At 47.8% G+C, this 26,463-nt stretch overlaps 10 protein-coding genes across 10 annotated transcripts; 4 read left to right on the top strand and 6 right to left on the bottom strand.

Moving 5' to 3' along the window:
• Positions 1-100: 100 nt before the first annotated feature.
• Positions 101-1,660, top strand: F4807DRAFT_403616 (CRAL/TRIO domain-containing protein). Its single transcript, XM_047996028.1, has 2 exons — positions 101-1,026; positions 1,082-1,660. Exons 1-2 carry the CDS (start codon positions 336-338, stop codon positions 1,411-1,413), a joined length of 1,023 nt encoding a protein of 340 aa, XP_047859044.1. The 5' UTR covers positions 101-335; the 3' UTR covers positions 1,414-1,660.
• A 267-nt stretch (positions 1,661-1,927) lies between these two features.
• F4807DRAFT_454976 (putative SPP30 protein) lies at positions 1,928-2,679 on the top strand (the record flags this gene model as incomplete). Its single annotated transcript, XM_048000648.1, has 2 exons — positions 1,928-2,130; positions 2,229-2,679. 2 exons carry the CDS (start codon positions 1,928-1,930, stop codon positions 2,677-2,679), a joined length of 654 nt encoding a protein of 217 aa, XP_047859043.1.
• F4807DRAFT_466123 (Apc13p protein-domain-containing protein) lies at positions 2,447-5,095 on the bottom strand (the record flags this gene model as incomplete). The annotated part of the gene is made up of 3 exons (XM_048002351.1): positions 2,447-3,333; positions 4,531-4,791; positions 4,865-5,095. 3 exons carry the CDS (start codon positions 5,093-5,095, stop codon positions 3,004-3,006), a joined length of 822 nt encoding a protein of 273 aa, XP_047859042.1. The 3' UTR covers positions 2,447-3,003.
• Positions 5,096-6,013: 918 nt separating this feature from the next.
• F4807DRAFT_872 (uncharacterized protein) lies at positions 6,014-6,734 on the bottom strand. Its single transcript, XM_048003586.1, has 2 exons — positions 6,423-6,734; positions 6,014-6,353 (listed from the first exon to the last, which is right to left on the bottom strand). The coding sequence occupies exons 1-2, from the start codon at positions 6,591-6,593 to the stop codon at positions 6,054-6,056; spliced, it is 471 nt and encodes a 156-aa protein (XP_047859041.1). The 5' UTR covers positions 6,594-6,734; the 3' UTR covers positions 6,014-6,053.
• A 2,505-nt stretch (positions 6,735-9,239) lies between these two features.
• On the top strand, positions 9,240-10,441 carry F4807DRAFT_783 (uncharacterized protein). Its single transcript, XM_048003482.1, has 3 exons — positions 9,240-9,354; positions 9,499-10,206; positions 10,301-10,441. The coding sequence occupies exon 2, from the start codon at positions 9,598-9,600 to the stop codon at positions 10,057-10,059; it is 462 nt and encodes a 153-aa protein (XP_047859040.1). The 5' UTR covers positions 9,240-9,354; positions 9,499-9,597; the 3' UTR covers positions 10,060-10,206; positions 10,301-10,441.
• Positions 10,442-10,967: 526 nt separating this feature from the next.
• On the bottom strand, positions 10,968-11,632 carry F4807DRAFT_848 (uncharacterized protein). Its single transcript, XM_048003558.1, has one exon. The coding sequence runs from the start codon at positions 11,435-11,437 to the stop codon at positions 10,997-10,999; it is 441 nt and encodes a 146-aa protein (XP_047859039.1). The 5' UTR covers positions 11,438-11,632; the 3' UTR covers positions 10,968-10,996.
• Positions 11,633-12,632: 1,000 nt separating this feature from the next.
• Positions 12,633-14,762, bottom strand: F4807DRAFT_449190 (putative MFS aflatoxin efflux pump; the record flags this gene model as incomplete). Its single annotated transcript, XM_047999992.1, has 6 exons — positions 12,633-13,158; positions 13,213-13,465; positions 13,523-13,703; positions 13,766-14,063; positions 14,124-14,161; positions 14,232-14,762. The coding sequence occupies 6 exons, from the start codon at positions 14,760-14,762 to the stop codon at positions 12,633-12,635; spliced, it is 1,827 nt and encodes a 608-aa protein (XP_047859038.1).
• Positions 14,763-15,815: 1,053 nt separating this feature from the next.
• On the bottom strand, positions 15,816-18,367 carry F4807DRAFT_449189 (fungal-specific transcription factor domain-containing protein; the record flags this gene model as incomplete). Its single annotated transcript, XM_047999991.1, has 6 exons — positions 15,816-16,339; positions 16,399-17,107; positions 17,161-17,631; positions 17,785-18,039; positions 18,190-18,252; positions 18,323-18,367. The coding sequence occupies 6 exons, from the start codon at positions 18,365-18,367 to the stop codon at positions 15,816-15,818; spliced, it is 2,067 nt and encodes a 688-aa protein (XP_047859037.1).
• A 1,227-nt stretch (positions 18,368-19,594) lies between these two features.
• Positions 19,595-22,377, top strand: F4807DRAFT_403573 (uncharacterized protein). Its single transcript, XM_047996027.1, has 2 exons — positions 19,595-19,831; positions 19,904-22,377. Exons 1-2 carry the CDS (start codon positions 19,817-19,819, stop codon positions 22,241-22,243), a joined length of 2,355 nt encoding a protein of 784 aa, XP_047859036.1. The 5' UTR covers positions 19,595-19,816; the 3' UTR covers positions 22,244-22,377.
• A 27-nt stretch (positions 22,378-22,404) lies between these two features.
• On the bottom strand, positions 22,405-26,097 carry F4807DRAFT_461 (uncharacterized protein). The gene is made up of 4 exons (XM_048001615.1): positions 25,934-26,097; positions 25,050-25,861; positions 22,509-24,996; positions 22,405-22,449 (listed from the first exon to the last, which is right to left on the bottom strand). Exons 2-3 carry the CDS (start codon positions 25,591-25,593, stop codon positions 22,826-22,828), a joined length of 2,715 nt encoding a protein of 904 aa, XP_047859035.1. The 5' UTR covers positions 25,594-25,861; positions 25,934-26,097; the 3' UTR covers positions 22,405-22,449; positions 22,509-22,825.
• Positions 26,098-26,463: the final 366 nt, after the last annotated feature.

Raw genomic sequence — 26,463 nt, 5'->3', positions numbered from 1 at the left:
TGAATTTCTACGGGTCTAGTAGGTCAGGGGTTCCACCCGCTATAAGGTACGTACTTGCAGTTGCTCAGCTTGAGCTGCTTAGGTGCTCTTGCCAAAGATCTAGCGTTATTCGTACAGGGCTCATAGTGCCGGGACCCACCTCCCGTGTTACCACTAGATAGGCCAAGCCAACAACCAGCAAGCACCGCCTTCTCAATATTCCTCTTAGGGGAGTTTCGTTTAACTAGGTACCTACACCGCAGATTCTCTTCGTTTACCTAGTACCTTCTATTTCTACTTTGGAACCATTTTTCCATTTTAGCATATTTATTTCAGATTGTTCATCACGTCCTGGAATGTCTACTTCAAAGGTAGTAGAAGCGCCTAAGAGCGCGGAACCTTCCATTCTCGAAGAGAAAAAGGAGTCCGGTACACTGAAGACACCGCTTCCAACCCCTACTTCAACCAGCAGCGTACCGGAGAAGCCGGCTCTCACTGCCAGCCAACAAACCAAATATGAATGGCTTCTAAAACAAATACAGGGCTGGACTGAGGTACCGTCCAAGGAAAAGCCCGGCCCTTTGACTGACAGCGAGAAGATGTGGCTCACGAGGGAATGTCTTCTGAGATATCTCAGGGCCACCAAGTGGCATGAGAAGGAAGCAGAGAAGCGCCTACAAGAGACCCTTGCCTGGCGAAGGGAATACGGAGTCGAGGAGTTGAGTGCAGACCAAATCGGGCCTGAGAACGAGACTGGGAAACAAATCTTGTTAGGCTATGACAAGCACTGCCGTCCCTGCCATTACCTGAGCCCAGGCCGCCAAAACACGGATGTCTCTCCTCGACAGGTCCAGCACCTTGTTTTCATGCTTGAGCGAGTCATTGAACTTATGCCTGCTCAGCAAGAAACACTCAGCCTTCTCATAAATTTCAAATCGGGCAAAAACCGCACAAATACTGCTCCCGGCATTGGCCAGGGCCGCGAGGTCCTACACATTCTTCAAACGCATTATCCCGAGAGGCTCGGGAGAGCGATGATTATCAATGGTATGGTCTTACCAGAAATACCTTTCAAGTGGAATTTGCTAACTCGAAACTACAGTTCCATGGGTTGTATGGGGTTTCTTCAAGCTTATAACGCCTTTCATCGACCCGTTGACGAGAGAGAAGCTCAAGTTCAACGAGGACATGACGCAGTTTGTACCAAAGGAGCAACTCTGGTCGGAATTTCCGGGAGGCGAGCTGCAGTTTGAGTACAACCACGAGGTGTACTGGCCCGCGTTGCAGAAGCTATGTGCTGAAAAACGAGCCGAGAAGGTGAGGAGATGGGAAGCCGGAGGCAAACAGATCGGTGAGAAAGAGGACTACCTCAAGGGTCACGACGCTCAAGGAGTGTCACCGCCACCCGGTTACTCTAGTGAAGCAAACAATTAGAATGGCGTTACAGCATAGGCAAGTAGGAAGCCTCGTGAGTGGAGACAATTCGAATATGTGTACCTATACAGTGAGGGTTCGAGACTTAGCATATAATGGAAAAGATGCAAGTTATAGACTGAGGGATAATAGGAAGCCGTGTCAATATTAACAAATGCTTTTGTATCTACCTACCAGATTAATTTATGAGATGGCTCTTATACTATTCCTGTACTAAATCATACGCGTTTTATGCATTGAGTTTGGACGAATGCTATGAGGAGAAAGAATGCATTTATATGAAGCTGGGATGTCTGAAGGTACCCAGGTAACCTTGACTTCGATGTATCGGTACCCCGATGTCCCGAATGAGGTGTGCTCCACATCTAACCTAATCTAGGTACCTATGCACCTACAGAAGGAGCACCTAGCGACGTCGAACTTCCACCACTAGCAAATATTTAATAAAACGTAACTAAGAACATTACCTCATGCCTCACAACATACCGGAGTGCGATTAATCCCCAGCGAAACCATGTCAAACCTCCAGCCCGCCAAGGGCAACGGCAAAGACCAGCCAGGGCTGCGGTACCCGACAAACGGCAAGACGATCTACCACCGACCGCTCAACCGCACGAAGACCGCCGAGCTTAGCGGCTCCAGCTTCGCCTACCTGTTTTCCGAGATGGTGGGCTACGCATCCAAGAAGATAGAGAGTATCCAGGACCTAGAAAAACGGTACGCTTCCCCTCTCTTCTACTAGTTACCCAAGAAAACTACTCTGTCCAGGTAGTAGGTAATAGCGAGGTGTGTAACTAACGCGATTCCCGCCCCAGGCTCAACGCGCAGGGCCACCCGATCGGCCTCAAGCTCCTCGACCTGCTCCTGTACCGCGAGCCGCCGCGGTCGCAGACGCGGCCGCTGAACATCATCACGCTGCTGCACTTCATCAAGATCAACGTGTGGCAGCACCTGTTCGGGCGGGCGGCCGACGGCCTCGAGAAGTCGTCCGACCCCGCCAAGCCGGACGAGTACATGATCATCGACAACGAGCCGCTCGTCAACCGCTACATCAGCGTGCCCAAGGACATGAGCCAGCTCAACTGCGCCGCCTACGTCGCCGGCATCATCGAGGGCGTCTGCGACGGCTCCGCCTTCCCCGCCAGGGTCACCGCGCACAGCGTCGGTAAGCAGGAGGAGGGCGAGATGTGGCCTGGTCGGACGGTCTTCCTGCTTAAGTTCGCGCCTGAGGTTATGGAGAGGGAGGGCTTTCTAGGGAAGGGCTAAGATATTCGACGTTGTCACGACAGGTGAAAAGTTGAGGCGTGGTCGTTCTAGCATTGCATGGCGTTCGGGGCGATTGATGGGAGGGTTCGGGTAGATTCACATTTCACAGAGGCACGATATCACGGGATAGAAGCGAGGTTTGGCATTATCAGAACCGTGGCAGATCCATTCGCAATGTGTGGTCCAAAAACAGTAACACTACACCCAACCAATACCACGTTGACTCCGATTCCGACCATAGATACCCTTATACGCCTATCATGCCGCCCATCCATTAAAGTACGAAGTTATTTGCACCTCCCCACAAGCATGCCCATTACGGCTTCATCGTGGCAGTCCTTGATACACCTTAGGACCGCGACTTCCACCTCTACTAGTCCCTCCGACCTTTCCCGACGCGGGGCCTTTCCCCATGAGCTCAGCTAGACCCAAGTCTTTCCAAGCAGGTTCTTTGCTCCGCTGAGTAGCCTTCTGTATACCAAAGGCGGCGTGTTGGTCGGGCACTACGTCGTCCTCGTCCTCGGGGTTGATAGGTTGGTGGTGCGGCGGCACGTAGATCTCGTCGTCAGGCAGTTTGTCCTTGCAGAAGTCCTCGAACATGTCGGCGTCGCGAGGACTTTGCATGTGCACGTACGTGTAGCAGCCGTCCTTGTTCTAGAAGACAGTTAATTGAGTAGGCTGTGTTGTACATAGGTTGGCAACCTTGACTGATGGTTGAAGGAGAAAATACCATTGTTACAGTGGGTCCTTGCGATTTGTCGGTATCTATCAAATTTTTGTTCACTTAAGAAGCAAGTAGCCAAGGAGATTATGAAGCTATCGCTACTGTTGATAAAGTGATGGTAGGTAGTTTTCTATGAAGTATCTGGGTACGAATTACAAGGAATGCAGGATACACCTACTAGTGGAGTAAGGTGGGGCTCTATCAACCTAACGTGGGGCATACGAGTATCGGTACTTCGGGAATGGATTTAACGGCTCCCAAGGACTCGGGTAGAGGTTCTCCTTAATTGTTAACCTCAGCTCATCCGGCTTCTTTTATGGAGAATATGAAGAACCTTCTACATGTCGAAGATCATAGTTCACGATGAGTTGATGATTACTCAATAACTGAACAATGATTGAAGCACGTTACGATACGCCATAGTTCTTCTTGCAGAATTCCCACAAAGGGAACACGGCGAATACTCAGCATAGGTACTACACTGCAGTATACTTATACGTACAACACAGGCTCACGAGCCGTTTGGTGTTGCTCGTTGCATACTGGTTCTACTGGTATACCCGCTCGTCATAGGTTGTCCCACCCGATCGTACAACTTCTTGTGACGCCCTCTTAGCGAAGTTTACAAGAAAATGTGCTACGGAATTATACTGAATCGGAAATTAGGGGGTATGGTCAGTTAGTACCGAGACAAATACGACGAGTTTCAGGGGAGCGTGTTCCGTCGAAGTTACCCTCCTCGATGTATTCGGAGAAGCATGATCTAAGAGGATATGCATATTCTCAATTTCCTTGAATCCAAGTTCATATGGATCCGTATTGGATCCGTATTAGATCCGATGGCAGTAGGCAGGTATTCGGGTAACTATTATAAGGATATCCAGTAGAGGCACGTCACGGAATTCCTCATCGCACTGGGCACGCGCAATCCAATACTTCTAGGTGAGAAACGTATCGATCATAATTCATCGTGTATTGTTGCCTTGATATGGTTCAAGGATCAATTTTTTAGCAAAAGCTCAGCCTATCAGCCCGAAGAAACCCATTCAAAGTCCCTATTTCAACTTATCCCCCTTACATCTTCGATGAAACCCGTATGCTTGAACCGATGCTTAAGTGAGGTAGACACCGATGCCGTAGCTTCGGTCCAGGTACCATCCTCGGAGACCTTTCGAGATACACTCAGTCATGACAGAATCGATCATGAACTGAGCGGCGACAGAAGGTGAGATGGTGGAGGTTCCGTCCTTCTGAGGACAGACAGACGCTGTGCAATTTCCGTTCCAAGTCTCGTAACAGCCCTCGACTAGCTTCACCACGATGTCGTCCTGAACGGCCTGGAGCTTGTTGATTGAGCCCTGACAATCCTCAGCCGAGGGAGTAGGGTCCTAGAGCAAGTGTTAAGAAACAGTTCAATCTACGCCGTTTGCATTTAAATTTATCTAGGAATTATTTACTTACAACGGCGGGTGAGGGTGGGTAGCAACGATGGACTGCGTTCTCTCGCTGCTTGATCTCCTTGGCAGTAAAATCGGCGACCATGTCGGTGAGAGGAGTCTTTTGCACTTGCTGGACGGATGAAGCTGGGAGTTGAATTCCCTGACCAGTTACCGGTGCGATGGCAGCAGCGCCGGTTAGGTCAAAGAGACCAGTGGTGGCCATGACCAAGATTGACGTTCGGACGAGAACCATGATGAAACCCGTGAACTGATTTGATGTTCGCCGATGGCTAATGAAGACGGTAGTGATTCTTGTGATTGATGTGTTCGGCATGAATCACGAGTTTTAGAAGTTCGGTCGAGAAACTTCTACGTTGTTTGCTTCTGGTTCAAGTGTGACTCCCGAGGTTGCTAAGTGGGAAACAACAACCGGTGGGTAGGTACATTTATGTACCCGAAGGGGGAAGGGGCCACCTGAACGACACGCTGATATTCGATGATATGAATTTAGAAGGCTAGAAATTTAAAATGATTCCCGTGATCAAGGATGAATATAGTACAGCCTGTACTAATAATGACGTACCTGTAGTACCTATTGCAAGAAGGTGGCATACAAGTACTGAGACGAAAACCACTGATCCAAAGTTTACAGGCTATTTCCTAAATCACTACGACGAGGCATTCACTGAGAACTGCACCTAGCACGTTCATAATGTTAATGACTCTATCACGGCCCCTATAGTATATAGAGAAATAAAACACATACATATGTTCGACGTTCAAAGAGTGTCCTTACTTAGCCTACTAGAGGCATGTGGATAGGTAATTATTAATACCTATCCTAACATTTTTCACATGTCCAAATGAAGATGCTATACGTCATGGTCCTAAGTTAGAAAACAAAGACATTAAGAAAATGAATTGGTCTCATTAGCACCATAATTTGTACGCCAAACCCACGAATAATACTCCCAAGAGTTGTTCTAATATTGTAAAGCTCAACATGGTTGGAATGGCCAAGGTATTGAAGCAAATACTATGGGTACATGTCGACCACCTCTTCGTAAGGGGCCTTTTTGATCTCCATAGAAATTTAACCCAGCCCAATATCTGCTGGAATCTTCTCATATGAGCTACATATTAGAAAGCCATCATTGTGTTCCTACGACCCTGTCACGGTCTTGTCTGATCCCCTATTGCCTATGCCAGAACTAAGATACCCATACTCGGTACGTACCTGCGTGACCGTTGAGGTTTTCATTGTCTCCATAGACTCCCATGTTTCCTTTTCCGATACAGCCATCCAAGATTGGGCTGGTTATATAGGTAGCCAGCCATGTCCCTGATCGATTGACAGGCCTTGTCACATAGGGCTGAGCACAAAAGCGAACCTTACAGGTTCCCTGGTTCCAGACAGCACAGATATTGGGCCAGAGGGTGAAATCCTTCTGCTTATCGGCAAGAATGGTGTCGATGATCTTCTGGCAATCCGTGACGGAGGTGTTCGTAGACTAGTAAACTAGATTAGTCCCATTTACGTTACATATTACATTAAGACAGGGGAAATCACTATCACTCACACCGTAGCAAGTATAAGCATCTCGCTTCTGAAGCGTATTGGCCATGATGGCTGATTCACCGGTTGTGGTAGGCGGAACCATAGACTGAGTACCGAGACTGTCATCTGCCAATGCCGTGTGGAGAAAGCCACTAGAGGCGAGAACCGCCATGATAACAGTTGGTTTCATCATGATGAATGAGTCCGATAGGAATCTGAGGGGAAAGAACTCAAGCAATATTGGACTCTGCTTACTCAATCCTATCACAAGATATACTTTGACAGGTTGGAGGATTTGTTATAATGAAAGAGGAATAAACAAAGACGAGGAAACTTGGAAGGACAGAGGAATTCCTTGACATATAGATTATGTGGGGAGGTGAATTTGGAATTTGGAATATGTCGATAACCGAAGCAAGTGCTAGGGAAACAAGTAAGGCAGTGACGCTCTACTTAGGAGTGGCACTTGCCATACCTACGATGTCTGCATGTATCCTGCCAGCCGTGTAGATACATATAACTTATACATATACATATGACGAATGTAGCTCGAGGAATCTTGTATTAAGCACAAGATATCAAGGTAGATAGATCTACCGAACAACAGCACACATCCACAAAAGAATGGCTTTTTGCAGTCATCTTCCATTCTTTGGGCATCGTCGCTTCATAAATAGATAGTTGGATCAACTACCACCTATATAATAGATATATCAATTACCAGTAAGTGGTGTTGCTTTCTGAAAATTCGGTTGAGGCCTGCTGAACTCCATTAGAGCTCACGAGCTAGAGGTTGTAGGTTGGTCAGACTACCAGGAGGCATGTATCAAGTAGGACATACTATAACGGGCCGTACCAGCCGATCCGGCGGGAGGTGGACTTAAATAATGAGTGTGTCATTTTCTTCGACGACACTTATGCTGTTAAACCCCATTCGAAAATCATTCATAAACTCTCATGGACGAAGATGCAGCCATAGCGATTTCATGTGAAGTTGCAAAGTCTCACGCTTACCTAATGATCATAGATGGATATGATGACATCGTTGCAGGGATGTTAATGCATTTCATTATCATACAAGGACTAGTGCATGTGCAAATTCTATTGTCTAGGATAGCCTGGCACAGCAATTAAAGCAAGCTTTTACAATAGCGAGGTGAGCGATCGAATTCGGAATAAGAGCGACCATTATTTCCCTATTAGCTACCTAATAAGCGTGATTTCCTTATTCAATTCAAACCTGCAATCAAACATTAGGTATCTCGCACTTTCCACGTATACGATTTATGATACGATTTACGATATTGTTACTATGAATGTCCTAGTCGAGCCGATTTTTTCGCTATATGTATGCTTTGGTCAAATAGAGGCCGAACATGAATACCCGCCAATATTTACTAAGTAAGGACCACAGTCTAACGCAACGTGCCATAGTACATATGTACTAGATACATGCTGAGATCTGAGACTAGGAATTAGATCCTTTATGCAAGATCAACCTCTTTCAATTTCGAAATGTTTATGTAAGTATATCTGGTGGAATAAAATTTTACACGCTTAAAATATCAAGATTAGAAGACAAACAACATCAATAGATTACCAAGCTATAGCACCTAAAGTCGTAAGCGTACATATAACAAGTAACAGGCTATTAAAATGCTATGTCGATATGTATAGTACCCAGTGCTATGTATGTATATACCTAAGTAAGTATAAAACTTACATTCCATAGAAAACTTGTCAAGGAGGCCTCGACTCAGACTTATACTATCTTTATTAACTACCTACCCAGTCCAGCTAGTCAAAACTAAGGTAAGCGCTGGTGCTGAAATAGGACCAAGCTTTTAACGAGGGGGTAACGCTAATGCCGACTTGAATACGCTACTTAGGTCAGCTCGCGCCTAAAAGGCATGTTTTGGTTCGATATTCGCAATAATACTTGATATGGATGGATTATCCATATAGCCACGTGCTGCGATGACCCTCTAGTGATAGCTTCGGGGGATTCCGTGACGGGTTCTAGAAAAGCTAAGGGCTAATATGTTGCATTTTTAGAAGGAGAAAAAGACGAAGAAAGGAAAGCCTCACACCTATCCTTTATTGTCCTACTAGTAGGTACCTAGGTGATAAGTCAAGTAAATACTACGTACATACTTACCTACACAGTACATACACGAGATACATGTAGATATGTAGTATTACTACATACCTAGTATGAGAAAGTTTGGATGAAATCCAAGAGTCCAGGGGTATTTCTAGCGGGTGCGAGCGTTTAGCTCCATATCTTCAGCATTTAGTGTTCTTTGAATGGTCGAACACCTGGTGGGGTGGTAGCACATACCCTATCTGGTCAGTTACCCCCCAGTCTTGCCCCTTTTGATTGACCCATTGGTTCCCGGACCAATGCATCCATAGGTGCTCTTGCCATGGCTTCATGGCCTATGGTAAACAGCTGCAGGGTCTGGAACATTAGGTCAAAGTATCCATCAATCCGCTTGCTCGTTCTCTTTTATCATCTTGCCATTCAAGAGTTCGAGGTCTCTTGTTCCTTGCATGATCACGTACGACTCCTCACGTTCCTCGATAACTCGTCCATTCGTTTCACTTTCTTGCTAGGAGCGTAGCATCAATGCTATGCACATACATAGCTAACCGTCCTTCACTTCTTTCAATTCATACCCTCTTTTAGACTTGAAGCTTATCTTTGAACCATTTGAACGATCTCATTGACCCTTCTTGAAATCTGAAGCGCCGACCCGGAAAACACATCAATGCGTTGAAAGCACGAACGTGATTAGCCCCCTAAAATACACCTTGGCCAGGTTAGCTCTTGGTGATATCTGAGCTATCTACCTTAATCATACCTGCTAAAGCTTAGAGCAAATTCGCAAGAGCAGCTGGTTCTTGATCTTAGTCAAGTCTGACCTTGCCCCCATTCTGTCATAGGGTTTTCAGTAAGTCCAGTCGTTACCTCGAATAATGTCTGACCCTGTCGATTAACAGTTCCTTTCAGCATATATTTACCCATCCACTGTGACAGTCGAACAACATCGTCACCGTTGTACACCTCACTTCTGACGTGTAGATATACCTTCTAGCAAGCTCGGTCCCAAAAGCGGCGGCGCATATATTCTAGCATTTCTTCAACTTCAAATTCGTCAACACACGTCGACTCTCATCCCTACGCTACTAGGAAGATGGCAACCATCTCGATTGAGAAGGCCCCCAAGCCAGGCCAATTGACAGTCTCTACCCAGCTTCTTACGCCCAGCCAGAGAAGCCCAGAAGGGAGCTTAGATATACGCCGAACTTCGAACGTATCGACACCATGCTCCGCCTCCGCCCCCAACGGATTTGACACGGACATCGAGGCAATGATGCCTGTCAAATCCTCCGAGCACCTGAACAAGACGGCGTCAGGTAACCCCAGACCCAAGTCGGATTGCCCCGTATGGCCTGGCCAGGATCATTGGCGACAGAAGGCACGAGCAGCCAAGATCAACAACCGATCGTGCCAGTGCATGGCTCGCCTTAGCCATCGAAACAGGATCATCGCTAAAGTCCTCATCGCATTTTTAATCGTCGGCGTCGCTGTTGGTGTTGGTTTTGGCATTAGCAAACCTCTTGGCGCGGGTATTTGGCAGCCTAAGAATCACTGATTAGGTGCCTACGCTGAACACTACAACTGCGAGAAGATGAAAATTAAGGAGTATGTGCCCTTGTGCAGCAAGGACGAAATGGGTAATATCATGTAAGGCGTTGCGCGTTGACATCGTGGTGGGTGGTGTTTCTTGAGGGCATGAAGGATTCATTCTATCAACCACTATCGTTCGAAGCCTACCGTCAAGAGTTGAATTACCGCAAACGACCGGCGTTCGCTCGGAATATCGGCCGCGCAACCGTCATTTGCCTTCGATTGTCTATACTCTTCGATACTCCTGTTGGTACCCATTTGGACCCTGGTTCGTCATGTATAAATTCGGTTGTTCACAATTCAACCTAGGGAGACGGAAGTGCTCTGGACTGCGGCATGGCAAGGCGTTGGGAGTAACATACGGAGTACGGGCAGGCACGGTACGATAGGGAATCCATTTTTTTGTGAAGTCGACACTGGAGCTTGAGAGCACAGCGTTTCAGCTAGAATTAAGAGGGCCGGCGTAATTGATACCAACGTCTCGCAGCATAGTTGAAATTCTACACGAATGGTGCCTTACAGGCGGGGCTATGATCGCGAACAGTTCAGTTTAGCTTTCCATTTTCTTGTGATGCTTGTTAAATCCTGCCCTGTGAGGAAAAAAGCATCACCATACCTACATACCTAGGTTTGCAATGCAGTTTAAGGTCGCAACACAACCCATCCGCAGCTCGTCTACGAAAAGAAGATTTGGATACCCTTCTGAGTTCGACTTTCGCATACGACGTCTCACGCAAATTGATCATGAATACTTCAGCTACAATGCTATATTTACTATCGAAACCTACCTACATATCGAAATGAGCTTACCCGGGCACCAGGTTAGCAGGTCGCGCATACGATAGTTATGGGACATGGGGTATCAGTAATAAAATAGTTATCCATGATTGATGAACTTATCTTTAAAGAGACCTTTCCTCCAACTCCGGAGAATGTTCGCCCCTACTCCGCGACGGCCCCGCCGTGTCGATCTGTGTAGCGCCTCTATCTCCTGTGCGGCTGTCGACCCCTTTACGCTTACTCGTCCTGACAGGCCTGCCGAAATTCGCCGGTAGGATGGGTGGTTTCGTCACTGCCGGAGGCGGAGGTCTCACGTACGGGTTCCGCCCCTGCGAGTCTTTCGATCGCTCGGAATCGGAGGCTGCTTTCCTCCATGGAAACCACGTCCTCTGATGCATTATGGCCATCTCGATGTCGTCCTTCTCTCGTTTTGTCGCCTTATCCCGCCGCATGGAAAGGATCGCCACGGCTACAAACGCTACTGGAATTAGGCACACTAGGACATACATGAACGTCCAGTTGCTGTCGACAGAGTCGTAGGACCTGATTATTTCTCTGTGCATTTTTTTAGGCCCGTCCCCCTGTCAACTAGATCCTGAGAAGAATGAAAGTTATGGGAAATTTCCCTTTGGTGGAACGAGCTAGCGTACAACTTATTCACCAAAAAGGGGTTTTTTATCACGGTATTTACTGTTGGGTTCTGGAAGATCGACTAGGTATCAGTAGAACATCAGTCCAGAACGAAAGAAATGCTAACATAGGTTCCGGGCGGATGATAGTAGGTGTAAGGAATAGAAGCCTATTCCCATTTATAATGATCAGTCAAAGAAATATCCTGTTTTGTATGATTCGTGTGTTGGTGTAAGGGCTTTGTTGCTGGGCTTGACTAGACTATCAAGGGCGTTGTTAGGAGACAATGCATTTGCGGGAAAGGGGGAACAATACTTTGAGGCTCAGTTGTCACCAAACGTGATCGGAGAACCTGAAGAAAGCCTGGCTAGTCTGTCTTGCAGGAAAAACGTCAACGGGTGAGCCACACACCAATTAGAATTATGGCGTGTAAGTGAAAAGGTTAGCTCAATTATTGGAACAAACAGCTTTTCCGACGTTTTACACAGCAATATAGAAATTGAAAACACCGTTCTAGCTTTGTAACTTCTCGACGTGGGTGGCAACGTCGCAAACTTCAGTTCTCGTCCACAACTACGTATATACGCCATGTATCAATATGGTACGTAGCATCTGGAATCTCCGACCCTTCTTACCTCATCTTCGACTACCAGGTACATTTAACATTATTTAGGCCTCCTTAAGGAGAACCAGTAAGGGAAGCAGGCGGCATTTGAGCATTAGTACATATCATGAGTTCGGTCTAAGTTCAAGCCTGTTCAGTTTCAAACTAGATAGGTGAGGCTTGATTGATAGTGGTAGTCAAAGCTGACATGTCTATCTGGATATGTGGATGTGATGAATGGTAAAGGGCAATTCTAACGGATTACCTAGTTAACATTTGATCAATCATATCATAAGCCCCCTATTCGAATCATACGCAAAACTTCCTCATTCAATTATATATTTATTATTATTACGGGTTGATCTTCATATGAGAGGAATACTCCTAGTCTAGACTACTATTTTATACAGATCTAACATTATAGTTCCATGGGCCATTATCCTATTGACATATCTTATGTGCTAACATATAGACGCCCCCTAAACGACGAGTCAAGGTAACTGTCAAGGTGACTCATCCATTTGTTACGAGTCGTTCTTGGCAATTGGCGACTCGCTAGTGATAGGGGGCTCGCTCATTGGGCCTTCGGCTTTCTCAGCTAATGTCTCTCCGTCTGATTTTATCCCTTGCGCGGAGTCAACATTGCTCTCAGGGTCCGACGGAGCTTTGGGTTTATTCTCCTTTACACTTCTCCATTCCATACACACCGAGCCTAACATGGTGAGACATGATAAGCATAAGCCAAGCCTGAAGACTTGACGTAAGGCCTCGTTATAAGCTACTAGCACTGTAGGGAGGAGTTCAGCTGGGAGAGATGAACTTAGAGTGGTGGCGCCGTTATCTTCGATCATAGACGGCTCGAACCCAGGAAGACCCGAAAGTCGGCTAAGGAGTTGGTTATCAAGTACGTTTTGCCCGACAGAGAGGAAAATCGCGCCGGCTAGGAGTTGGCAGAAAAACACCAGAGAGGTGCCAATGGGAACATCCCTTGTTGGAAGAACTGTCTGCGCTGCTAGGTTTGGAGCTTGGAAACACATGCCCATTCCGAAACTGGTTTGGTTAGTTACTCATTATCTTAGTCAGGCAGCATCAGAATTTGCATACCCAAAAAGGATCTGGTAACCGATCCACTTGCCCGTCGTCGTGTCTTGCTGCAGCGTTGTCAGGAGGCCAGCGCCCACAGACATCAATGCTGTGCCGATGATCATGGACGGAGTGTAATATCCCAGCTTCGACACGAATATGCCATTCGTGATGGACGCAACGACCATCGAAAGGGTTATTGGAAGAAGACGGATACCTGAATCGACGGCCGTAGTTCCCTTGATAGCCTGGAACCAAATGGGCAGAAAATATACTGTTGCAAACAGTCAGCGGATAGTCAACATCAACAGAATTAGGAGAGGAGACTTGCCAAACACTATCATGCTAGCGCCGATACAAGTGGTTGCCCAATTTCCAGCAAGGATCGATCGTTGGTTGAAAATGCGCGGGGGAATAGTGGCCGTCTTCGGCATTATCACCTGAACGGCCGCGAAACCGATGAAAAGCGCGACCCCAAGAGTTAATAAGGCTATTATACGGCCATTACTCCACTGTCCTATGTTAGAGAAAGGGGCTACTCGGGCATGAATGGAAAGGAGACGGGGTAGCATACAGCATATGTCAAGCCTCCCCACTGCAGGGCGAGAAGAAGGCAGACGACACCGGGAATGAGGAGAGTCGTGCCAATTGCATCTAGCTGAGCGAGCTTTGCCTTCGTCGGGATCTTGGTCGTCTTTCTATCGGGTACGTGCAATAGGAATGCTATTACAAACATAGCAATCCCTCCAAACGGGAGATTAATGTAAAAGCACCAGCGCCAAGTTACGTTTGACGTGAACGCTCCGCCGACGAGAGGACCTATAACCGAAGCGAGACCAAAAACGGCGCCGAAGAAACCTAGATACAGTGGTCTACTATCTGTAAATTATCGAAAACTTCGGAGACGCGACGCCTGAATAGAGTCATCATACCTCTTATGGAGAGGAACGGAATAGACAATGCTGACTATCTGTGCGGAGTATGAGTGTTCCGTGGAGAGTCATTAATACGGAAAGATGGTATAATATAGAAATACTGACACTCCCACCAAAGATTCCTGCTGAGCCGACCCCCTGAATTGCGCGCCCAAGGATGAATGCCACCGAGTTTGGTGCAGCGCCACATATGGCAGAGCCAGCTTCGAAGAGGAAGATAGTCGCCAGGAAGGTAGTTCTAACGGGGAAGAAAGTGTACACCTTTCCGAATAAGAGCTGAAAGGCGCAGGTTGTCAACAAGTATGCTGAGCCATACCATCCAACGTCGGGCAGGGAGTGGAATTCGTCTGTGATGGCAGGTATGGCCGTCGAGATGATCAGTCGGTCCAGGGCAACGAGGAACATAGATACGAAGACAGAGATGAGGACCAAGGCGAGACGAACACCGGTGGGATAGTCGATCTCTTCTTCGTCGGATGGATTTCCGTTGACCGGGTTCGTATTTTCTTGTGGCTCTTCTATCTTGTCAGTAGGACTGTTGCTCGTGGCCGTGGCCGTGGCCGGGGCCGAGGCCGAGGCTGAGTCCGAGTTTACGGCCAGCGGAGGCTGGTCTTTTTTATCACGGCGAAACAACATGACTGTCGACGGCGTTAGGTATATCAAATATGGGATGGATATAACTTTTGGCGCGATACGAAATACGACAGGAAGTGTTTATATACCTAAGTAGACGATATATAAATATATAATAATTCATGTGTACCCGCCAATGGTACACGTGATGGAGTCTTATAAAGGGGAAATATTAAAGATGTGAGATTATTCAAAGACTTTGAAGAGTCGTAGAGAGGAAGAGATGAATATGGGTGATTTGACCTCGGAGTAAAGACATACCTAGATCCGACTCTTGCAGATTCGGTGCTCGGTGCTGAATGATTACATATCATCCGTTTTCCCTGGTAAGATCTTCCAAATCCCGGACCTTGTCCAATCGAGACTCGGCCTAGAATATGTTGAATCTGAAAATGAGTCGGTAATGAGATTCATCTGTGCTGTAGTTAGAGAGGTACCTAGTGCCTTTGGGTAGTCACTATGCGTATAGCTTCACGCTATAATCTAACTAATAACTCAGTTTCTGTCAACTTTTTTTTTCCTTTCCCTTTACTCCTAGTATGGATATAGTCTATTACCTAATAGTCGTATACCCAATCTTATTTTTTCTTTTTTCTTTTTTCTGCCCTCTTTGAACTTCACAAGGAGATAGGGGAGTGAAGTCGGCTATATCTAAGGACCGAACCACCGACCTCCAGGGCTAAAATAACCTGATCCCTCTTCCTTACCAATAGTTCTTCGCACCGGTCCGTTTACTAGGATGGGTAGGTACTAGGAGCGATCACACCCAACTGCCCAGCTAAATCAATTCCCCTGCTGAGGTTGCAATTGCGGCTGTTGCCTTAGACCATAATTCAGTCACTACAAAAGCGGACAATTGCGTAAGCTCTTGCTCAACGTACCAATGTTACTGTAGACTTTAATACATACCGTCCCTCCATCTCTAAACCCTCCCGGCCTGAAGGGTGCACACTCCAAACGCACAGTAATGTCATGTAGAACTCCAATGACCTGAGTAGCGAATCCGACTCTTTAACTTACCAAAACGTCATCCACAGCTCCGTCCGCGATGAATATCTACATCCAATTGATCCCGTTTCCGCCAAATACTCCTCCATAGCCCCCGTAGGTCGCCTGTGCTTGTCCGCCGTTAGGTGTCGCGAACATATCGCTCCAGTCGATGGTTCCTGCGTCAACAAAACCAAGCATCTGATCCCAGGCAACATCTACTCCGGCTTGTGCCATGCCGGCTTGGGACCCGGCCGGCGTGTTACTAATACTCATCAAGCCGGACGACTCGCTAGGGTGCGTGTGCTTGACATCTTCCGCTGGCAAGATTCTCTGAAGCTTCAAAACGTAGTCAGGCGTTTCCGGAACAACGCCCGTGGCCTCTTGCAACGCCTTTTCCCGTACTTTCCAAGCCCGGATCGTGAAGATAGCGGCGGATAAGTGTGCCTTCGCCGAGAGATCCCACAATTCCGTGTGAAATCGATAAACGAGGCCGACGGATTCCCACGCCCTGTCTACCAATTTTCCAGTCGTACGCCAGCGCAATTGCCCAACCATGTATATGAAAAGTTCAAGCTGAAAATGTGACATCACTGGACAGTGTTAGTAAAGCGTGAGATAGGTGATCAAACCCTCGAAATAAGAGACTTACTAAACCATAGGAAAACCCCTCTCGTTGCCGATAACTCGTACATCTTTAGATTTTGTTCTCCTGCCGTGACGGACATCTTGAATAAATAATCCTTAGGTGTTAGAACCTCGTTGCCCCATTCTGGCTGGGTTACCATCGGACTGATGAGTTCGCGCAGCTTTTCTATCATTGACCTCTTGCACTCCGTTGCTAGTACGTGGACCGGACCCATGGAAAAGTCGCTGTACTTAGTCAGAATAGCTGTCATGTCCCTATCCAGCTGCTCGAGACGCTTGTACGCCTTTTCAATCTTCTCAGGGTCATATGTTTCTAATCCCATCTCGTTCTGTAAGATGACCAGATGAATCTCGGGCGTATCGACCATGACGGTGGCAATCTCGCTGCATATCAGGCAGAAGATCATGTCCGTCGGCGTATCTCTAGGTTGTATAGTCGTCATGTTGGGATAAAGGTCGGAGTCGTTGATGTTTAGAGGTGGTTTGGTATCCCATGAGCGCGGGAGGAGAGAATGACCAAGGCCAGACATGAGCGCGTACATCGCGTCAAGCAAAAGAATCCGCCACCAGATTCGCCTTCGCATTTCGGTCTCGAACGGCGGTAGCCCAAGAAACTCGCCGTCTCTATGAAGGCCCATCTTCTGTGCAATCCTTACAATCACACCATTCAGAATCCACGCCGCGTGGCGGTCGTATCGACCTTGAAGAGAGAACTAGGGAGTTCGTGTTAGTGGAATCGAAGAGGGAAGAAATATCTCGTACTAACCAAGTATAGTACCAAAGCTTGTAGGACAACAAGGTCGTAGTTCGTCAGTATGCCGATGCGCATCAAAGCGGAGCGACAGCCCTTGGAGAAACGATTATAAGCTTCTGCTTTGGTGAATCCAAATCTCTCTACGCACTCGTCGTCGGTTAGGGATACGGTGGCCATTAGATAGATGGAGAACAGCAGCGCCTCGACATTCTTAGGTACATTTTCCCTACTCGTCGCCGCTTCGACGAGCAGGGGCTGGACGGTGGGCACGTGTATCACTTTGGTTAATGGGTTAACTCTTTCGAGGAAAATCTGCCACAACCGAAACACATGAGCCGGTTGGGGATGAAGCTCTTCCAGATTCGCCTCGGAAGTATCTGATAATATTAGACCTGCATTGAGATCGGAGGCTTGCGAGTCTGCGGGAGTGCAAGGGTCGTCTACTGTGTCCTCATCCTCGAGTATCTCGCGCATTGCCGAGAGCTAATGATCGTGAGAGAAGGTTTCAGAAAAAAATCAAGGTGGATGGTGATAAACCGATAAACGAATACATGGAATAGAAAATAATGTCACGATGCTTGATGCTGACTACTATGAATCGCATCTTAGGGGAAGAGATGAAGAGAACGGACTTACTTCGCTGTGGATGTTAGCCCACAAGTAACTATCTATGAACTTGACACCGCCGTCGTCTACTATAAGCTTTCCACCGCGGGGTTTCCAAACCTCATCATGGTTAGGCGAGTCGGCGGATGACGGGACAGCAGGTTTCGCAGTAGCATATTCGGAAAGTAATTCCTCGCAACGCGCTAGCCTCTGCTGCAAATCTTGGTTTGGCCTCCTCCTCTTACGAGCGGGCGCCGGCGTGCTTGGTGTGCATGCGACGTTGGCCTGAGCACGATCTATTAGGGCTAGGCTGAGAGGCAGAGAAGACGATAGAGAGAAGACAATAGAGAGAAGACGAGGGGGGGGGGGGGGGGGCAGAAGAGTGAGAGAAAGACGCGACGGACGGGGAGGCCTCTCTCATTTAAAAAGACTCACCTTGATGCAGTTAGAACAGGGAGTTTTGCGGTCACATTTGATCTTTCTACTTTGACATAAAACCTATATATTTAGAAAACAATTCGAAGTCAGGCCGGGAGATTTGTATACGCGGTGACTGCGGGCGACTCACACAAGCAAGCACCCGAGGTGGCTTTCCTGACGAACTTGACGACATGTCTACCGGCGGGCTTGGGTTTTAAATCCGTTTCCCGAGTCGGAGATGAGGCGGGACCTTGAATAAGTCGAGGCCTATCATTGGCTCTCCTAATGACGATCAAGGCGAGATTCCAATAAAATTGGTGAAGACGGGCTGAATCTTTTGTAAAGTTTGTATAAGAATATCTTCATCAGATACGGCTAGACAAAGGATGTGAGGTAATGAAGTAATGGAATAATGAGGTAATGTGAGGCAGCTAGGTTGCCTAAAGCCACCGCGTCCTTAGTGTGGTGGGAGGGTCGAGATGCCCGTGGGTAGGGGGCAGAGGGGGGAGGCCGTAGGGACCGTAGGGGCTAGAACGGCGGTGGAACGTTAGGAACGGTAAATCTGAGTCTGTCACTCTTGTGACTCCAGGGCTGTCTGACTTCCTCGAAGTGGTGGGGGTGTCTCCTTGGAACCGTACAAGCCAGATACCTAACTAGGTAAGTTTACGTCTGAGAACAATGAGATGGAGGCTTGAGAGTAGGAACACCAAGAAGTCGATGAAACCGAATGCATGCAGTTCTTCCAGATTCCTTTGACGTTTGTTGGTAAGCACATGCGAAATTTGCGAAATGAGAATTGCGATATATACCTAATACATAGGTGGGCAGGCATGGGCTTTGCCTATTATGCAACGAAGCTTGGAAGAGTCTGGTTTAGTTTGGCTTGGTCCAAAGCGTCCAATGAAGAATCTAACAAGTCTCGTCAGTGTTGAGAATGAGATAGCTGTAGCTGAGTTGAATTCATGGATTCATAGATTCATGGATAATCCTGTTGGATATTGATGATGGACGTAAGCTTTAAGCACGGGATCATTTGATCCGATCATAAACTTTTGCTAGATGGTTCCATCTCTTTGCACTTTCCGCGCCTTCCACTTTCCACTTTCCAAGAATCAACCACGCAGCAACCGCGTATCCGTATTTATTATGTACCTGTGCAACAATGAGAACACTCAAAGGTTCCACTACCCGGTACTAGTACTACATAGGTATATGTATGCTTATCCGTAATCTATGGTGGATCATATGATAAGCCCTATCAGATCCTTTTCATCTTTCACTAGCCACACCTGCCACAGAAGCCCCGCATATTTCCATAATTGCGACATCATCATCCCATTGTAGCCAATAGACGCTCACCCAATTCGTGTGACAAACTTTGAACCAATCAGATCAAGAACGATGTCGGAGTTTACCATTGGTAAAAGCTAAAAAGTTTGAAAAGAAAAAAAGAAGAAAAGAGTTCGCGAGCCTGTCAATTGTGTACTATTATACATAAACACGCTCATGAGCTGTCGTGCACATTAAACGACGTTTATTCTCTTCTTAGAGGGATCAATTGGTCCGGCCTTGATGAGAACTGGCGAAGTCTACTTCAACGTTGCCATGACATCAAGGTAGTTATAGATCGGTCTCCCTCAAAATGCGTCGCTGCGTAGTAGGTCAACTCATATGAATATTCAAATCGTAACTTGAATTATGAAGAATAACTTATGAATAATACGAACAGGCAAGATCACTAGCGGCTAGAGTTGCGTTCGCAGCTCGCAGTCATCATGGCGCTTCATCCTCACCTTCCTCGTCTGTCATAACACGCCGGCCATTGACTCGCTCGTTTACTGCCGCCTCTCAGTACCGACAGAACGCATTTCACTCCCAGTTGGAGGATTCTGCCTCTTCGGCTATTCTTTCCTCCTTCAAAACGCCCACTCAAACGCCGCAAACCCTGACGGAGAAGATAGTGCAAAGATATTCGGTCGGCCTTGCGACAGGGAAGAAGGTGAAGGCGGGAGACTATGTTACTCTCTCTCCTCACCACTGCATGACACACGACAATTCTTGGCCTGTTGCTCTGAAATTCATGTCTATTGGTGCCTCTAAGATCCACGACAACAAGCAGATCGTCATGACCCTCGACCACGACGTGCAAAATAAGAGCGAGTCCAACTTGAAGAAGTACCAACAGATCGAAAACTTCGCCAAGCAGCACGGCGTCGACTTTTACCCTGCCGGAAGAGGCATTGGCCACCAAATCATGGTCGAGGAGGGTTATGCCTGGCCCGGCACCGTCACTGTCGCCTCGGATAGCCACAGCAACATGTACGGAGGCGTGGGATGTCTAGGCACTCCGATGGTTCGAACCGACGCGGCTAGCATATGGGCTACTGGAAAGACGTGGTGGCAAATTCCTCCCATCGCGAAAGTCACCTTTACCGGAATCCTACCCCCAGGCGTCACTGGAAAGGATGTCATTGTCGCCTTATGTGGTCTCTTCAATAACGATGATGTCTTAAACCATGCCATCGAGTTTACCGGGTCCGAAGAGACCATGTCCAGTATTCCGGTTGATGACCGACTCACCATCTCTAACATGACTACCGAATGGGGTGCTCTGACTGGATTATTCCCCATCGATTCCGTCTTGAAAACGTGGCTACGAGCGAAAGCGACCGCATCGGCCGTGCTAGGCGATGGCGTTGCGCTGAACCAATTCGCCCACACGAGAATCGACGACCTAATCCAAAATCAATTAACTGCTGATCCTGGTGCTACGTACGCCAAATCCTTATATTTGAACTTGTCGACCCTATCCCCTTTTGTTGCGGGGCCGAATTCCGTCAAGGTCGCCACCCCTCTTCGTGATTTAGAGGCTAAGGGTATAAAACTCGACAAGGCCTACCTAGTCTCTTGCACCAACTCGAGATCCTCGGATATCGCTGCCGCCGCGAGAGTGTTCAAAGAGGCTGCCGCTAACGGGGTTGAACCGAAGATAGCACCTGGTGTGAATTTTTACATCGCTGCCGCGTCTCTTACGGAACAAAAGATAGCTGAGGAAGCGGGTGACTGGCAAATCCTCTTGGACGCTGGTGCCAAGCCTCTGCCATCAGGTTGTGGGCCTTGCATTGGTCTTGGCACCGGCTTGCTCGAGCCAGGCGAGGTCGGTATCAGTGCCAGCAATCGTAATTTCAAGGGGCGCATGGGCTCCACAGAAGCCAAGGCTTACCTTGCAAGTCCCGAAGTTGTCGCGGCCAGCGCATTGCAGGGCAAGATTGCTGGTCCTGGTTGGTACCAGAAGCCGGAAGGCGTTGAGAAGGTAATCATTGGTGAGGGTAATGGCAACGTTGAGCAGGACAAAGCTATGAGTATCGAGGATGCACTGGAGAAGATCATTGCGCAGGCCGATAGCTTAATATCTGGGGCTGAACAAAACGGGTCGAGCAGCGAGGCTTCGGAATCTACCGATGGCGAAGAGACGCTTACGGACATCCTCCCTGGCTTCCCCGAAAAGGTCGAGGGTGAGATCGTTTTTTGCGATGCTGACAACATCAACACCGACGGCATCTATCCAGGGAAGTACACATATCAGGACAACATATCCGTCGAGAAGATGGCTGAGGTTTGCATGGAGAATTACGACAAGAGCTTCCAAGGAATCGCTCGTGCCGGGGATATCCTCGTTTCGGGCTTCAATTTTGGATGTGGTAGCTCCCGTGAACAGGCCGCTACCGCCATTCTTGCTAAGGAGATCCCTCTTGTTGTTGCGGGCAGTTTTGGCAACATATTCAGCCGTAATAGCATCAATAATGCCTTGATGGGCGTTGAGGTACCCAAGCTAGTACAGAGATTGCGTGAGACATTCCGAGCCAAAGGTGAGGAAGAAAAGGTACTGACAAGGCGTACCGGCTGGAAGTTTCTCTGGGACGTTAGAAGGAGCAAGGTTACTGTCGTCGAGGGCGAGGGTGGCCAGACGTGGAGTCAAAAGGTTGGCGAGCTGCCGCCAAATGTACAAGAGATTATTGCCCGTGGTGGGCTTGAGAAATGGGTTAAGCACCAGATCTCTTTGGCATAGACATAGATTTGCCATTGTATATAAAGGGACACGGAAACCAGTAAAAATAATTGTCTGCGTAATTTGATTAACGCATGCTCGATCGTCATCTGTACCTATTAAGATGCCTTCTCAATTACACTCCGTAATCCTCACCAGCCCGATGTTTGAATCCCTAACGGGGTGAGACTAGTTGAATACTATTTCTAGGACAACTATAATCGCCTCTAGAGCAGATTCATGTCAGGTACCTAAGTAATCCAAAGGTATATAGTTATTCACGTACAAGTACATTATCGAAGTCTACGATCAGCAGGGGATCAACCCTCTATGATTCTTAGTCTATCACATTAGCTATTATCTAGGGGAACGTGATCATGAATCCATCAGTAAGGTAGGTTGGAATGGGTTGTCTTCGTTCATTCCCCCTTCTTCATTCGTCGTATAACGCCATCTCTGCATTGTAGCACTTAAAAATCATCAACAGGATCTGACTGGTATATCCGATCTCTAACCGGCCTCCCCAACTCCCGGCAAACACCGAAACATTGACCAGACGCCTTATTCAAACAGCTTTCATTCATCTAATATTGTAACGACAACTCAAATACCGAGGCTCTTCACGCAAGTCCACAGGACGATAGGCACAATGACGTTGTCGTTACCACCGGTCAAGACTGCCTCCGTGAGGCTGGCAGTGGCAGCACTCATCCCCATCTTCTGAGTTGCGACGACCCATGAGTCTGAATTGCCATTTGTCGGTTGCCAGCCGCCAGCATGCAACCAGAAACGTGCGGCCGTAAGCCCGAAGAAGACGGCAAACGCAAAAGCCACGCTCCCTTCGAGGCTCTTGCCACCACCCCATAGCCATTTTCTTTGTCCGTAACGTCTTCCGATTAGGGAAGCGGCGGCGTCGCCAAGACCTACGCACACGACGCCTGATACCATGCTAACTTCTCTGAAGGGCAGCTCCCAGCCTTCTAGAAAACCAGTCCCGGTCCGCGGGAGTGAACCTAACGAAAGCCACAGAGGAATGGCACAGCCAATGAGAAGAAAGATGTGGGAGATGACGACTGGGCCCCGGAGATCTCTCCCGTCAACGTACGGGGCGAGGAAGGAGGCCAGGGGCTTCGACAATGGTGGAAGTTGACTTGCCCGAAGGAGGTCGAGAAGAAGGAAAACGGCGAGGACGATAGATAATGCTAGCGACGCAAACGCGGGATCGATATAAGTGGCGGGCAGAAACATGGCAACCATCATAAAATGGAAGACCTTTCGTCGCGTATCTACCTCATAGATAGGTGATAGCCGGAAAACGACTATTAATCCAACCACAATGGTAGCCACGAAATACGCGCTTAGAACGAGCCGAGTATTAGCCTGTCCAAGATATAACTGGCGAAGACGATCAACCGAACCCATGGATTCGAAATATTCAAGATCGTCGCCTGGCCTCGAAGGAAGACATATCCATCGTTCTAGGTTGTGGCTGACGACCTCCCATCTGAACCGCGGTAAATCTCCGAATAGATAGCCTAGCGCCCAGCCCACAGGCTCGTAGCCGTGAAGCGCTTCTTCTGCAACAACCTTTTTTATGCCGATAAAAGGAAGTGGGATGAATATGGCACCCACGATACAGGCGTAAACATAAGCAGCGTAGATCCATTTTCGAGTCGTGGCTTGTCCCTGAGTGAGTGAGAAGAAGGCACGGACAGTATAGGAAGCTGTCCGCTTCCTTCGACCGGACGGTGTGTGAGTATGAGATTTGCGCGATGCGCTGTGCACGCTAGGTAACGTATGTCGGCGGAGCAGCGCGGATCCGGCTTTCGTCTCCGAAATATTATATGAGATCTTATGTCCTACATCCCTAGTGAGATGTGAGTTTTGCTCGGCTCCGGTAGGGTTGGCTGGATCGCATATAGTATTCACGCGGAGCGGGCCTTTGGAAGTTATGGATCCCGGACAGTCGCTGTCTTCAGGATCATCAAAGGCTTCACATGAACTACAAGATGAATTGTCCACAGGCGCATGAAACAGGTCATGCTTCACCCTTCTCCACGACATAATGCTGGAGAAAAAGCTGGAAGCCGGCTTAGATGGCGCAACTGTCCTCCTAAAGCGCCATTTGGGTACGCGGGCCAAAGATATCCCCCACTTGATCGCATGGCTGCATGAGACTAGGATATCAAGTCCTCCTACCCAAAGCATTGATTTTAAGATCACTGCCTGTGGGGAGGAGGAAAGAAATAAGAGACCAATAAGTGAGGTGGATAATAACTGTAGCTCGGCCGTGAGCAGACTGGTGGTAGTTAGGGAATGCAAAACCGAGCAGAGGCTCCGATGTAAGGGGTATAATAGAGTCGCGGTTTCGAGGGAAATAAATACCGGAAAAGGGCTGGTGTCCCCCATAATCATCCGAGAGATGCTGGACTTCGTGAGGCCGTCCCCTAGAAGTAGAGGCAAGCATGAGAGTGTCCAATGCAACGGATCGTATCCTAAATCACTGTTTGCAATGGTGGGTATCAGACTCGGCGGTAAAGAAGAGATAGCGAGTATTATGTTCGGTAGCAGTATCGCTTCATTATCAACCGCAAGAAGCAACGAGACAAGGATGGTTATGGCAGGGGGGTAAAAGAGAGGTGCCAGGTCGAATGAAGGTGGTATGTATATTGGTATCTTCTTCGAGGGCGTTCGGTGGCAGTATGCCCATATCACTAGCCGCAGGGGGTAAAGAAGGACCAGGAAGGCTGACACTCCTAGCCAAGTGTAGATTTCTAGATCTCCGTATTAGCGATATTGATCGGCCATGTGAGCTATAAGTGCCTACCTCGATTCCATTTGCGTAGTATGTGCTGAACACGGGTATTGGTATGAAGCATGAGACCGAGGAAAGTAATGATGAGCAATTCGGCAGAGCGACGGATGATCTCCTTTCTCCTCCGCACTCGATCAGCTGGGCTATGTAGCCTTTTGCATTGATGGGTCTCCTTTTTCAAGTCATAGGACGGTTTTCGACCTTCTTCCTCGAGGAGGGCGGGGGAGGGTATCGGGGTGGCAGTCCCGGACAAGACTTCATTGCGTCCTCGTAACCCCTTTCGCAGCCGTTTCGGAGCTGGTAACCCTTTGAGGAAGTGTTCATCGTCGGCCTCGGTGCCACTGTCGCTACTGGGTGTAATTTCTCTTGGGGTATTGCGCAGCGCAGACGGCGCATCGATATTGTGTCTTGTAGCGTATTTATATGCGAAGGGATCGGATAGGTCGGATGGGTCGAGCAGGTCTGAGTTCTGGTGATGATAGGGGTGCGGAGATCGTGAGAGCAGTCTCAAGGTATCATGTTCAGACGGGTCGAGGTGCTCAGGGTGCTCAGGCATTATCGAGACCCGGCGGTCGGAAATTGAAAAGCACCAAAGGCGCGTAATCGGAAGCTGAAGAAAATCATATAATCTCAGACCGTTCTTTTTCCGTCATGTTCTGCGGCGGTGGGAGTACCTAGAGTCAAGATCGTATGTACGTTATGTGAATTGCGACAATGGTAATAGATCTATCTGATCTGCGATAGGGTAAAGACGGTTTGAGATTTTCTTGATCTGTGATCTCAAGTGATCAGTGCGGTTGCGGATTTCAATGTCGAGGACCAAGCTAAGTTCCAAACGTTAATTGGATATTCACATGCCATCCTTTTTTGGTTCCTGTCGTAAGCCATGTACGTACACTTTTGTACCTTGTATTTTGTACATAGATTCGTCAAACGGTGTGGCTGGTGGTAATGGCTTACGTACATATGTACTCCTGTACCTATCAAATATGAACATCAAATAACAACACTGAAGCTCATTATTTTGTAACTTTATTCTGTAACTTTGGAAAGATTCAACTCTATTGCAATCGTCTGTCGGCGAGGTTTATATTTAAGCTTAAACACGCATGGCGTCAACGAATCATATGACCTCGAAGCACCTGCAGAATCAAGTCATTCGCGAGCTGTCAGCCACATTTACCATTTGACACCTTTCCCATTGGTAGGTTCATGTTGTCTTCTTAAGCAGAATTAATACGAGTTTACTTCACCACAATACTACTAGTTTGAAAACAATATATATTCTATACATAGAGGTCACCCAGGCAATCTGGCATAATATGCTGGTACTCTCCAAAGTAAACATTCCAGTTTGAAACAAATGCAAACACAGCAACAATATAATGATCTTAAAGACAGCCTTTTCACTATCTAACTAGACTCG

The sequence above is a fragment of the Annulohypoxylon truncatum genome, assembly GCF_022578515.1.
Source record: "Annulohypoxylon truncatum strain CBS 140777 unplaced genomic scaffold F4807scaffold_1, whole genome shotgun sequence".
Classification (NCBI taxonomy): Eukaryota; Fungi; Ascomycota; class Sordariomycetes; order Xylariales; family Hypoxylaceae; genus Annulohypoxylon; species Annulohypoxylon truncatum.
Note: the sequence above shows the minus strand (reverse complement) of the source record. Positions and strands in the feature narration are given on the sequence as shown.

Bases quoted from the DNA above. Each gene is read 5' to 3' on its own strand.
- F4807DRAFT_403616 (XM_047996028.1), top strand. From the start codon at position 336: ATGTCTACTTCAAAGGTAGTAGAAGCGCCTAAGAGCGCGGAACCTTCC. The intron at 1,027-1,081 runs GTATGGTCTTAC...TCGAAACTACAG, and splicing joins GAGAGCGATGATTATCAATG to TTCCATGGGTTGTATGGGGT.
- F4807DRAFT_872 (XM_048003586.1), bottom strand. From the start codon at position 6,593: ATGATGAAACCAACTGTTATCATGGCGGTTCTCGCCTCTAGTGGCTTT. The intron at 6,354-6,422 runs GTGAGTGATAGT...CTAGTTTACTAG, and splicing joins ATGCTTATACTTGCTACGGT to TCTACGAACACCTCCGTCAC.
- F4807DRAFT_783 (XM_048003482.1), top strand. From the start codon at position 9,598: ATGGCAACCATCTCGATTGAGAAGGCCCCCAAGCCAGGCCAATTGACA.
- F4807DRAFT_848 (XM_048003558.1), bottom strand. From the start codon at position 11,437: ATGCACAGAGAAATAATCAGGTCCTACGACTCTGTCGACAGCAACTGG.
- F4807DRAFT_461 (XM_048001615.1), bottom strand. From the start codon at position 25,593: ATGCCTGAGCACCCTGAGCACCTCGACCCGTCTGAACATGATACCTTG. The intron at 24,997-25,049 runs GTAGGCACTTAT...ACGGAGATCTAG, and splicing joins ACTACGCAAATGGAATCGAG to AAATCTACACTTGGCTAGGA.